Source organism: Cygnus atratus, chromosome 2, assembly GCF_013377495.2.
Source record: "Cygnus atratus isolate AKBS03 ecotype Queensland, Australia chromosome 2, CAtr_DNAZoo_HiC_assembly, whole genome shotgun sequence".
Classification (NCBI taxonomy): Eukaryota; Metazoa; Chordata; class Aves; order Anseriformes; family Anatidae; genus Cygnus; species Cygnus atratus.
The window spans coordinates 3,450,077-3,463,292 of NC_066363.1; the positions used below are offsets into that span (position 1 = coordinate 3,450,077).

Here is a 13,216-nt window from a genome sequence, read left to right on the forward strand (position 1 = left end):
GGCATGTTAACGTAGTTAATTTCTGAAGGAGCTCCCCAGTTTAGGTTGCGGCCTATCTTCAGGCTGGTGGTGCAGCTCAGGGGCTGCAGAGGGGCCTGTTGCATGGATAATCGGCCAATTTTTTTCCCTGTTATGTTTCTAAAAGGCAAGTCTATTCCTGCTGCCTTTGGCACGTGGTTGATGCTGGCACAGGTAAGCACAGGGCTGAAACTCATCCTGCTTGAGGCTCCCAGGCAGGGACCTTCTCCCACAGCAGTGCTGCCTGAGACAGATGGGACACGTTTCCCTCACATCTCAGGCAGGAGGGTGCTGCCAGTGGTGCTCCACTTGTGCTCAACAGCTTTGGGCTTAAGGTCCCTGCTTTGCTCGGCTGGGACCTGGGATTCAGGTTCACACCTTAGGCACTGACAAGATTAGGCAGTTCTCCTCTGCAGTCCACCAAGTTTGCTGGGCATTGAGAGCTACCACCATGACAGACGATGGGGGCATGACTTTGCAGCCTGAGGACTCAGGTCTTTCCCAGACTGACGCTGCTCCCAAACTCTGAACCAGTTTACAACAACAGGAAACATTTTACAGAAAGTGTGAAAACTTGGAAACCGAACGAGAGCTTTCCCCACTTCTGGGCATCCCAGCAGCTGGCCCTTCGTGTGGTGAAGTGCAGAGCTGGGTCAAATCCCTGCTTTGAACCACACATGGGAGAATTGGTCGTGCTCATGGGACTTCTCCAGCAGGTTCTGTGTGAGTCCTGATCCAGGTCTGACTGCACTCACCACAGCAGAACCAGTTCCAAACACAAATTCCCTGCCTCTGAGGGCTTCAGGGGGATTTCAGTGGGTACCTTGCTCCTCGGGGTGTCAGGCCATAAGGGCTTTGGTGCAAGCAACATGCGGGAATTTTAAACACCTTCTTGGTTTTTCTGGATTTTGGGAATTAGACAACTGCTAAGAGGATTTTAAAGACCTCATGGCACATCAGTGTTGGATCCTGACTGCTAATGATATGGTTTCAGTGCAGCATAGCCATAGCAAGGATGACTTGTACCTGTCTAGCCTGCAGTTTAATTCCAGGAGCATGGAGGTCAGTGTGACTATCTTCACAAATATCTACCTATTCTCTTAGTGTTTTTTTTTGTTTGCTTGTTTTTTGTTTTCAGGCTGGATAGCCATGGTTACACTGTGATAGCATCCGAGCTAGCTTGCTGGAAACCCGTGAGTACATGTCCACCTTTCAGAGCAGTTGTATCACACTTGTGCCCCTTACTAACTTTGTCCCTCTCTGCTGCCCTCAGTCCCATATGTGGAGAAATATTTTGGTAGCATCCAGCTCAGATGATAAGTATGGCTCCAGGGAGGGGTATGCAGTGGAACAACAGCTCCTCAGAACTGAGAAAGGAATGGGATGTCCTGGTCTGCAGCCCTCCTTCTGGCCTTGGTGTGGTTTGTTGGCAGCGAATCGGAGATGTTTCAAACAAGCAAGCAAACAAGCAAAAAAACCATTAAATTAAAGAAGTTTCCCTTCGATGAACTACAACTTAATTTTGAAGAAAGTCCAGTTGCTGTTAGTACCTGGTGGAAAAGTTGAGATCTTGGATTTTCCACACCCAGTGTAAAACTGATATAACCCCAAATCAAAAAGGGTGGGACACAACCATGAGCATCTGCTATTTTCTATGTTTGGGTTTGTGGGATTGCCTCAAATGCAGGGCCTGGGAGTTTGAGCTGTGATTCCCCATGAGCTGCCAGCTTGGCATGTCTGAGTGGGATTTGGTTTCACCTTTCTCCTTATCCCCTCCATCAAGAAAATAAAAGAAAAAAAAAACCTATTCCATTGGTTTTAGCAGGCTCTATGTACATTCCTCAAATAGGGATTGCCCCAATATGGAAACTATTAGACCTTCAAAAAAAGATGTAAAATGCACATGCACATCTTAAAGATCTAACAGTGCCTTCATCACAGGATGAAAGTTCCCTGCAAAAGCTGAAGAAGAAATCAATTTAATAGCTCCTTCGCTCCTTCCTGACTCCTGGAGTGCCAGTTACGTGCTGAGGCAACCTTGTTTTGATGAAAGCAATTTTGCTTGCTGCTGTGAAGCTAATTTTTTCATCTGGAGAGTGGCTCCTTATGGCAGGTCTGATTCAATTAAGGATTACAGGGTTCTACATCTCCCTTCCCTGGCAGTGTGTGCTAAGCAAGTGCAAACGAATTACAGACCAATTGCTTTCCCCTGATCCCTAATGATGCTGGGTGCAGTAATGCACCAAAATCGATGGGTGAACTTAAAAAGAATGAAAAACACAGCCGTTCTCCGCTTTTGGCATCTGTACCTGGTTTTTATACATGCAAATCGAGTTTCCTGTCCATTGAAAACAACCAAACAAGACACAATGCCATGAACGCAGTGCAGAGAAGGACATTTGTGCTGCTCCTTCTCAGTGAGTGTTTTTCCAGAGGGCACCCAACGGCGCTCGGAAACCTTTTGCTAACGAAGATGGCGAGCAATTAGCAGAACTCGCTCCAACATCGGGACATCCTCCAAGGGGCTTTCCTGGTGCTGCAGCTTTTTCTTCGCATGGGTAAAACACAGGGCGGGGGCCATGCGCTGGCCTTTCCCCTTCCTGCTCATGTTCCTCCTGTCCTTTCTTGCCGTTTTTGACTCTCTGGTGCCTTATCACCACCTCTTAGCTGGGCTTTTGGCACATTCAGAAGTTTTTAAAATTTATTTTCTTTTTTTCACTTCTTGCCTCCCTCTCTCCTTTACTGGCTCATTTTTGTAATCTTTTAAAAAGTGCAATTTATCTGTTTCAGAGATGCCGGTTCTGGTAAAGCCACCAAGGACTCAGGCTCTCCCCTCCCTTTCCCCCCTTACTTCAGTATTTATAATAGGATCTCCCAGGCTCTCCTCAAGTGACAGGGACCTTTACTCATAGTTATCAGCCCCTGAGGGCACCAACTCAGAGCGAAAGGTCTGAAAAGAGGGAGAGGAACAGTATTTCTCTGCCTCTTAGCTTGTCTGATCTTGTTCTGGATGCCAGTGGCTTTTCCAGCATTTTGTCCTCTTTTGGCTCATGCGGAGCACGTCATTTCACAAGGGTTTGTCAATGTGTTGCTGGTTCCTGGGGATCCTTCTCTCCCTTGGATGCTCAGTACTTGGAGAGCCTCTCCCTGTCACACCAGAGAGAATTCGGCCTGGAAGCTGGAGCACCGGCGTGTCTTTGGCGAGCACTTGGTCAGCATGGAGATCTGGGTGCTGAAGTTGGTGCCATTGCTGCCTAAGGAAGGGTGGTGATACTTCATGTCTGAGCCCAGGAACCGCTCCAGGTGCCACCTCCGCCACTTTCGCTTGAGCTCAGCTTGGACCTGGGTGGTGGAAAGACACACACGTCAGCAGAAGACAGAGTTTACTATTGCTCTTGTTTGTGTGAGCAGCAATGGGCAACCCACGTACTTAGAGGCCAAGAATTATTTTATACAGGTCACTAAACTCAACCCGGTAAGAACTGTTAGCCACTTAGAGGAGAGGTGACACTCCAGTCGATAAATTAACAGTGCAGAAATTCCTGAGCTTCAGCAGAAAGGCCAGCAGAAAGTTGCTTATCTGACAAGGTGAAGGTGTTAGACTACTTAACTTCAATGGAAACATGTTCTATACTTTGTGTGCAATTAGGATTTCTTTTTACTGCCCTGTTTTTGTCCAAATACAACCAATTTAACTACAGCTTGTTTGTAAAGCCGTCAATACAGCTGCGCTTTTTTGACAGAAGCGCCTTGTTCCTGCTCAGAGAGTTTACACATGTCATCTGGTCTGCACTGTTCAGATTCAAATCCTGAACAAATCTGGCCACTGTCCCTGTCCCCTCATGCAGGCTTCCAGTGCAAAGTTTTGGATGAATTAGATGAAATAGCTGTGTCTGAGGGTTTCTGGGATCAGCAAGCACAGGAAGAGTACAACAACACAGATGCAAACCCCAGGACTGGAAATGTGGAAAACTCAAGACCAATTCCTCTAAGGTGGAAACATGTTCACCTGGCATTGGCCTGTGCATAACAAGTCACATCAACCCTATTTGGGTTTTGGATCGTTAATAGGTGTGTGTGGCACTGCCCTGCTCCGAGCAGGCTTACCAGCAAAGGTCTCTGCTGGAACTGCATGCCACTGCGTGATGCACACATGGCATCGGCATGGCTGAGAGAAGTATCAGAGCTGTAAGACAGCAAGTTGTGATTCTGGACACTCTTCCTCTCCCCAGGAAGCTGGAACACAACCCAAATCACAGCTGTTTCTTGTCAGTTTATTGAGCTGAACGTGCTCCAGCTGACAGCAGCAGCTCCAAGCTCTCAGCGGCTCACACCTACTTGGTAGACTTTGCGGTTTGGGTTTGTTCAGTCTCTGCTGAATTTCTTACGGGCAGATGGAGCGTGGTACAAAAATATCAGTGGTAACAGGCCTCCATCCTGGCAGTGGGCCTGATTCTGTGGAGGTTTCCTTGAGAGGGTAAGCATGAGTAGGACTCAGAAGATGGGCTTTATCACCTGCTGAAGGTGACCCGTTCAGATCAGGGTTTATACAAGGTTATTTGAGAGTTTTGCTGATGCTGTCTCTTGAGTAAAGGAAAGACTCAGTAGCAGCAATACTAAAGTGCACATTAAAGTCCTAAAATGTTTATTAATTGTGCTGGAAACCATCTGCCAAATGGTTGAGTTGTTTTTGTGGGGTGAACCATTTGACTTGGAAGCTTTCCCTGATGTGGTAATATCAGAAAGGGGACACTCCTCAATCTGCTCTCCGCAAGCATTCAATTTGCCTCAGCTGCAAACATTAACCAAAGAACACTGTTGATCTTACCTCCCCATTGAGGAAACAGTACAGAACCGCCACCACAAATCCCTAGGGGAAAGGAGAGAATAGGCTTTTAGCATCTCATAGGTTATGCTCCTCAAGACCGCAACTCAACCTCACTCCAGCCCTGGAGAAAGGCACTACTGAGGTGCCCCTTAGAAACCACTTGGTTGCATCTTCCCTATAAAAGGAGCAGGGGAAGATTGATTAGGGTACATTGAAGAAGATGCATGGCTGTGAGTCCAAAGCTTGCTCCAGACTGATGTTTAAGGCCATCGTCAGTCCGCTCAGCTGTAAGTGGAGCACCTGGTCACTCCGACTTGGATGTTAAAGGCAACTGGATGGGATACCAGAGCTAGCTTGCTTCTCACAGCTAAAACTGGGGAGATCTAACCATGCTCACTAGTGTGTTGTCAAGGTCAGAAATATCTTAGGCAGAGAATAGGGCTAAACTGTTCCTTCCCTATCACCCCTATATTTTGAGAATCTCACCTTTCCCTGAAAAAATTCTCTCCAGCCCTTATGTTTGCAGACACTCAAGACAGGAATTGAGAACAGGTCCATCTAACTCTCAGAGATGCCAGATGTGAAGTGATGTAGGCAGGGATGTTAACAAATATACTGAGTTAACATCTAAGCACACCTCTGACATGTGTATGGTACACAGCGAGGAATTCTGCTTGGAGGCTGTGCCAAAGTGGCTAGAGCTGACTAATGGATGGGTACAAATGCACTAATAAGTTGTTTTTTTTTTTCTTTTTTTTTTTTTTCTCCATGGAACAGCAAGGCCAAGGTTAACAGCCCAGCTGTGGAAGTGACTGACGTGAAGTGTGTGAGAAGGTCTACAAAGAAAACTCTATCAGGGTTTCCTCAAGATTAATGCATCCTCCTGTGGAACCTGCCTCCTGCACCTGCCCCTTGCCTTGGGCAGGATGTAGAGGCAAGACTTTGCTAACAGAAGAGATGGTGCACGAAAGTCAGCTTGTTGAAGACAGAGTAGGATGCCATTAATGGCAAGAAAGAAACTCTTGCTGAAGAGCATTTATCTCATCTTACTTTGCTAATGATACATAAACTGAATGGAGGTGTTTGATTTTCTCTGCTAAGTACACCCCCCCTCCAAAAAACAACAACAACAACAACAAAAAAACAGCAACAGGGAACTAGCTTATAAAGATCTGTTTTCTTTCCAGGTGCCTAAAATGAGGAGAGAGAATCTCCTCCTGGAATTTCAGGAGGCAAAATATAACATTGTCTTCCATCCCTGCCAAGCAGGAGTGAGTAGCTTTTTCCCCAAAGGCATAAGAACTACATTGGGTATGTCCAGGGAAAACCCAGCTCAGATGTTCGTTTATTCCTGTGATGGATGTGGTGACTAACTGGTGGTCCAAAGGGTGACTTACCTGGAACGACCCAACCACGAGCTCAAAGACCAGCTTAACTTCTGCTTTGAAATTGTCAGGGAAGAAAGCAAACATGATGTAGTGAATGCCAAAGAGAGGGATCAGCAGCAAGGTGGACTTGGCCAGTCTCCTGTTGGAAAGACAAACATGAGTCATAAGGGGAGAGGGAAGAGGAGCTAAAGGGTAAGCTGATGAGAAATCCTGCAGCTGAGCCTTATGCAACCCTGAAACTTTAATTTGCTGCTGTACATATTTGCCGATTGCCAGGATCATGATGTTGTCACCCGCATCACACACGTTAAATGCCTTTGTTTGTCATTAGGCGATGTGATACAGGCCATTTACCCTGAGGTCCTGGGAACATCCAGGTTTTCAACAGCAGCCTCGAGCGAGCAATGTCAGGATGTTGACCTCACCCACTGGGCAGAAATGTCTGGGATATAGCAAAATGAGGGAGCTGAGATTAGCTCCTCACAGCTTAACGTCCCTAAGATCCCCCTGACAACCTGGGCTGGGATGTGATGAAATGTGGAACCAGACCCTCAGCTGGCCACAGTTGCTCTACGCCAGTTCACACAAGCCAAGGACCATGCTGGGCACATTTCCACACGCTTACTTTCCTTCTCGTTAACAGCTCTCAAAGAAATACACATCTTTGGCTGAAGCAGAGTGATCAGCCCTAGATCATTTCTTCTTGGCCTGCAGACTGCAGATGGCTGGTGATTTCAAATGTGGTGACAAATTAAAATGTGATATCTTTATTCCCAGTAACTTCAATGGAGGTATTTCTTTCCCCCCTCCTCTCTTCTTCCCCTCCCACCAGAGATCTTTTTTCATCTCTACAAGCTAAATCACCATCTAGCACTGTCTTTGTTTGCTTAGGATTTCTGAAAATTACAGCTTCTGGGAGAGAAATGGTATGTTTAGCTCAGAATAATGACAGGCTATCGCACAATGAATGTCTCCAAAGGAGGGGGATGAGCAGTATTAGTGCTTAATGGCATCAGGCTGGGTAATCAGTGGTCTAATTAGGAAGAGATGATAATTTATTAAATCTAATCATTATTAGAATCTAGCTGACAAAAAAAATAAGGATTTAAGAAATTAAGAATTTAAGGATGCTTAAGGTGGTTTTGGCTCCCTTGGTCACCCACATCCTCCAGCATCTTCCTCTCCCAGAGACTTCTGGAGGAATTGAAGGTAAGGCTAAGATGCTGGAAATACTTGTTCTTCCATCTGCAAACCCTTCACCTCCCAAGTCCCAAAAGGCTCAGTCCCCTCAGATCATCTTCATTTGTTTTCCATCTGTATAAGCCCACTGGGAAGGCTGCTGTGCCAGCATTATGCAGATGATGTTCATCACTGTATCTCTCAGCAGACATTTCCAGCTTTCCCTGGGCCTGGCCCAAAGACAGTTTGATGTTAAAGCTCTGGTTGGAGGCTGTGGTTCTCCAAGGAAAACCTGCTGGCTGCAACTCATTCCAGGCAACATCAGTGCCTGCAGGAAGCTGGGGATCTTTCCAGGAATGTGCCTTTTTCTCACGCCATCCCTCACTAGCAGGCACATCCCTGCTCATAGTGAGTGGATTCAAAATAAGAGTTTTTGTGGATGTCTTGCTCTGCCAGAGGATGTCCTGCCCCCAGGAAAGCAAGGACTGTCATTGTCATCACTGACCATCAGAGTACCATGTTCCTTGCTGTAAGAAGCAACTCCCTCCAGTGTGACACACATGACTATGATCCAGCCCTAATTACCCCTATTTCCTGACAAATGAGAAAGCAACTAATTTTCTAAGCAAATCACAATTAGCTATCTATACTGGCTTTGCAGAGATCTCTCCTCTCCAGTCTTTCAGGAACAAATCAAGCTAAAGGAATCTGAAGTAATGCCACCTTCACCTACCCTATTTGTAGGGGAGCTGTTTACAATCTCCAGTGGATTAGAAAAATTTGTCTTATCATTTCAGACAATGTTGGGGTCTCAGGTACAGCTTTTTTTTCCACCTGCTGAACTCTAGCATTGAACAGGGCCTATATACCTGTACACTTAGGAGCTCCCTCCTCCAGTTTGCACAGCACCTCAAACCAGTCTCCTGCTTCCAGCACTGAGCTTCCCCAAAATACCGCATGATGTTTTGTTTCTTCTGTCATCTTCAAGGCAAGCTCCCTCTTGTCTGGCCTCATGATATTAAAAAGACCTCCCTGAAAACCACAAGGAAAACTGTTGTCCCTAGTCATGGTGTAATTTCTCCGAAGAAGCTGACTGTGCAGGAGACAGAACTGCTTGAGAGGTTGTCTCAAGTTTGTTAATGTTACCTGCTGGAAACCATGGCTTCTCAAAAAAATTAACTTCCACTCCTGGCACAGGGTGCATGTCTTATACCTTTCCTCTCTGAATGGTGACAGGTAATTTAGGAAAAACACGTTTCCACTAGCCTGCACTGAACCTACTCCTCCCACTGGGAGTGGTAAGAGTGAACCAACATTTTAGTCATGTTCCTGAACACATAATGGAAAGTTGCCCAGAAAACTTTGATGGTAATATTGATCTATGAACATGCACAGAATAGAATGAGATGAATTTTGCTCAACTTTTCTTTGGAGAAAACAAGGTGTTTTCTTCTTCTATTTCCCTGAAATATTGCTGTCCTGTTCTTGCACAAGTCTCTGTCATTTGCAGAAAGCTGTTTTGGGAGATTTGTTTTCGTAGTCTCTGATACATTAAAGCCCAGCTCAGTGTCTGTGGCATTAATGAGTGAGTCAGCAGCATACCTGAATTTCCAGCCTGCAGCTAAACTGAAACTGGTTGGAGTTGAACAATACGATCAACATATCAACATTTTTTAAAAATAAACAATATAAAATAAACAAGAGAAGGAGGGAGAAATTCAAATGAGAGATTTCTGATCTTGTTAGTTTAAAACATATTCATCCCACGTTTGGCAGGAGGAACCAGCACTTATCATTAGCAACAGTTTTTGGTAAGCTCTCTTGGGTCCTGCAGGCCAAACCCCCTGAAGCAAGCAGCAGCATTTCAGATAATAGGGGTATGACATATAAAAGGATCCAGACTGCAGATTACACGCCGGATGGCATTCATAAAAGGATCTGGACCCCAGACGTGCCTAGCTGTCACTGTTTAAAGGTACAAGTCTTCCATAATTCCTGCGTCCTAGATGCCAGGCATAGGCAAGTATATCAAATGTCCTAAGGCCTTTCATACGGCTTGGACACCTATATGTGAGCAACTGATTCATGCCCTAATGGAGCTGAGATGCTTTTCCAGGCAGAGGAGGAAGGTGAGGAACTGAAGACACGAAGATCATTCATACTTCAGCAATTGGTTCCTGTCTGGCAGGCCAGTGAGGGGAAGTCTGAGTTATTTACTGCCATGTCATGCTAGGCTTGTTTACCAGGCAATGAGAGATTTACTGGCAGCTCACACTTCACTGGAAAATGTGTAGAAAAAAGCCCTGAACTCAAAGCTCAGCATGACCTGCTAGGTAATCTGGGCATAACCCTTCTGATGCTTGTTGGCTGCACTTCTGCAGAGATGAATGGGAGCCAACTGCTCCAGGCTGCTGCATAGTACTAGAACATATTTCAATATGCTGATTTAATCTATCTACCTGGCTGAAGCTGTTGCAGTCCTGGAGGCAGGATGATACAATGCCCAACTGGAAATACATAAAGAGACGTGATAGAAAGCAGGGGGCCTGGTAATGTTGGTGTGTTATGACGATGAAAAAAGAAATAATAGGTTTTGGCTGCTGAAGGAAGAAGCTAAGGTGAAATACTGGAATTTCCCTTCATAAATTTGAGAATCTCTAGAAGGAGATGAAATACATAATTTACCATCACTAGAGAGAAAGACTCAGTATTGTGGTTGGTCGATATTTAAGAACCATATTGATATTAAGTATTCCATCTTGCAGAAGGATGAACTGAATTCAGATTCTTCAACGTACACAGCTCCCTCCAGTGACAAAGAAGATTTTATGAGCAGTGACCAGGTAGACACTGTACTTTTTTAATTTTCAGTTACTTTCTAGAAATCCTTTAATAAATATCCAGGATATTTAAAATGCTAAGCCAGGACAGTTGCAGGAGACAAAAATGAGACGAAGTCTGAACTTTTATTTTATTTGCTTTGAGGTCATAAGAAATCCATACAGATAGACTGATTTCTTACAGACTTAAAGTGCTGCACCTAAGACCAGTCTTGCACACGGAGACAGATGCTGATCTCACTTGTTGTTCATTACAAAAAGCCCCATTAAGGTCAATTTTTTATCCCTATGATAAAAGTGCTACACTAAGCAAAACTTCTAAAACAATGTGACTTCTCAACATTGAAGAGAAATGGGAATATTAGGGATGGATTAATTCAATCTGGTTCAGGGGTCTTTCTTAGCATAGGGAAAATTTGCGATATATTCTACTGAATGTATGGATTTTCTGGATCTTTCTTTGAAAAAGGTGTGCTGAGGGTAACTATTTCAGATAAAAAAGCACCTGTACTGTAGATGGCTACTCTTTGTTCTCCATCAGGATCCCTTGACCTTCAGAATCCAATATTGAATATACAACGAAAAAAGCCTTTTTGTTTCATGATCATTGCTGTTGCTCTCGTGCCCAGACATTTAGGCAGATGTCCCATTTCCTGATTTCTGATCATCTTTAGTCAATTAACAGTTACAAGATTCTAATGAGTGAAATGCAGACAGATGCAATACTTCAATTAAGACCCAAATAGGTTTTGCAAAACCATGCAGTACTGTTGAAAAAGTCTAGGACTTACGAATATTGGCTGGTTTCGTTGTGTCCAACGTCTGGGGAATGCAACTTCTGGACTAAGATACGGATGATGCAAATGAAGAGAATGAAGTTCACCTGTTGGAATGGGGAGAAAGGAAACAGAAAAAGAAGTAAGAGTTACGCTCCTGCAGTATTATTCTCCAGTGAAAAGAGACGATCATTAAAGGGGATTCCTTTCACTGCAATATTTTTGCCATGGAGCAAGCCGTTGTTAAAAAGCCATGAGCAGAGAACCCCACTCTAGGAGCACATAGTTAACCGACATAGGATGGCAGCCATCTTGGGCCTGACATCAGCCTGCTTGGGACTTTGTGTCATACATCCCAAGTATGATGATGTCAAACCCATAGAGCACAGCTATGCACGACGTCCTGCTGCGCGGGGGAGTGCCGACGACAGGGTGGGAAAAGAGCCTTGGGAGTTAGCGGAGCGACGGACGTCAAAGCCCTCAGGAGACGGTGACATGGGACCGGCTGCTGAGCATGTCAAAGACTGAGGCGGTAAGCCAAAGAAACCAAAACAAAACACAAAGCAGTATCCACTTAAGCAGGCCTCTTCTCAATGCTACTGGGCATTTCTTCTCTGGAGAGAAGTTAGAGACCTTGTATAGCAAGGGACATACCTCACCAACATAGTGGTGGAAAACTTTATCTTCTACAAGGTTAGACCACACGAATCCAGCTAATACCTAGCTCTTAGATGGTGCTTTTCACTTAAAAATCTCAAACTGCTCCATTAACATACTCAAGCAATGCTAATCTTACTTTATAGACAAGGTGTAGAGCTAGTAGATGGCATGAGTCGAATGAAGATCTACTTGCTTCTAAAGTCCTAGCCCTTGAACCATGCTGTTGTTCATGCAACATATACAACAGAAAAAAGTGATGATGGATTTCTGTGGATTTAGTTTAGTTTTAGTTTGGCAAACAACCTCTTTCTTTATCTTTTCATGTTTAGTGAAGGCAAATATAATTCTGATTTTTAGAGATTTAAAGGCTGGAAAGGATTGTGTTAACCAGCCAATCTGATTTTCTGCAAAAAACAAATTGTAACATTTCCCCTAGCAATTCCTACATTTATCTCATCAACAGGTGAATGAAGTAGATTAAAGCATATCTCTCATTTAGACAATCACTCTTTTTTAGAAGGCTATGAGTGAATGAAATTAATTGTATTTCTTTGTTATGATGCACTGCTTAATGATTCTTTATCTATCCCATGCCATTTATTATAGTTTCTGTTCATATTTATTTGCTTATGAAATGGTTTGCATCTGACATGATGGCAAGTAAAATTTATCAGTTCAAAACAGAATTACCTAGATCAATTACTCTAATGAACATTGATAGCACACAAGTTGCAGCACTGCAGGTAGGATTGGAGCTGCTTCCCAGTTTCCTGTCTTATATTAAATATTGACTGTGTTGGCTTGTTGTGGCTAAGAGTAAACATGGACAAAGAAATAGGGCAGTTGTAAGCAGGTGGGGTGCTACTTGAAGGTTTAGTATGGCCTTAGCATTGCATGGTAGAAGATACGGCTATCAGGCAACTGGAGAAATTGTTCAGCATATTTTTCAACCTAGAATTCAATTAAAGGCACTTGACCCATTCCCAGTGCTTAATATCTTTAGGTTGGACAGATTTTTCTAACTTTTAACTTATATATGTATTTCTTCCTTCAGTTGAGGTCTATGTTTTATTCCAGTTGACATGCAGAAAATGTTGCATTCCTCCCTGCAGAAACATGCTATTCATCAGATAGCTGTTATCATGGCCTTCCTTTGTGACAGATTTATATGATATCTGCAAAAGCAAAATCAGAAATTGCTGAGTAGATTTTGTTTGGTAATGAGGAAATGATTTACTGACAAAAAGAAAACATAGAATCATTGATCCTAGGAGAATAGGGTGTGTTTCTTTACCAAAAGGTTATCTTGGGAAAGGGAAGATACTATTTTATCTTTCTACGGTGACATAAATATTTTGAGACATGTCATTAAGTATTTTATTTCTTTTCAGTAAGGTGAATAGAGTAAGTAATTATTCAAACTGTTTCAGTTTGGAATCTCTGTATGACAAATGCTACAGAAAAGGTCTCTGTGCAGTGCACGTAATATATGTGGAATAAGAAGAATGTAAGTCTAAGAAAAGATTT

At 43.8% G+C, this 13,216-nt stretch overlaps 1 protein-coding gene across 1 annotated transcript in view; it reads right to left on the reverse strand.

Moving 5' to 3' along the window:
• Positions 1 to 1,153: 1,153 nt before the first annotated feature.
• The window catches only part of VIPR1 (vasoactive intestinal peptide receptor 1), a 110,427-nt gene continuing 98,364 nt past the window's right edge, over positions 1,154 to 13,216 (reverse strand). The window contains exons 10-13 of the mRNA XM_035554445.2: positions 11,045 to 11,136; positions 6,244 to 6,373; positions 4,847 to 4,888; positions 1,154 to 3,360 (exon numbers count right to left, since the gene is read on the reverse strand). Of these exons, the coding sequence (XP_035410338.1) occupies positions 3,169 to 3,360; positions 4,847 to 4,888; positions 6,244 to 6,373; positions 11,045 to 11,136 (456 nt within the window). The 3' untranslated portion in view covers positions 1,154 to 3,168. The remainder of the gene's footprint in view (positions 3,361 to 4,846; positions 4,889 to 6,243; positions 6,374 to 11,044; positions 11,137 to 13,216) is intronic.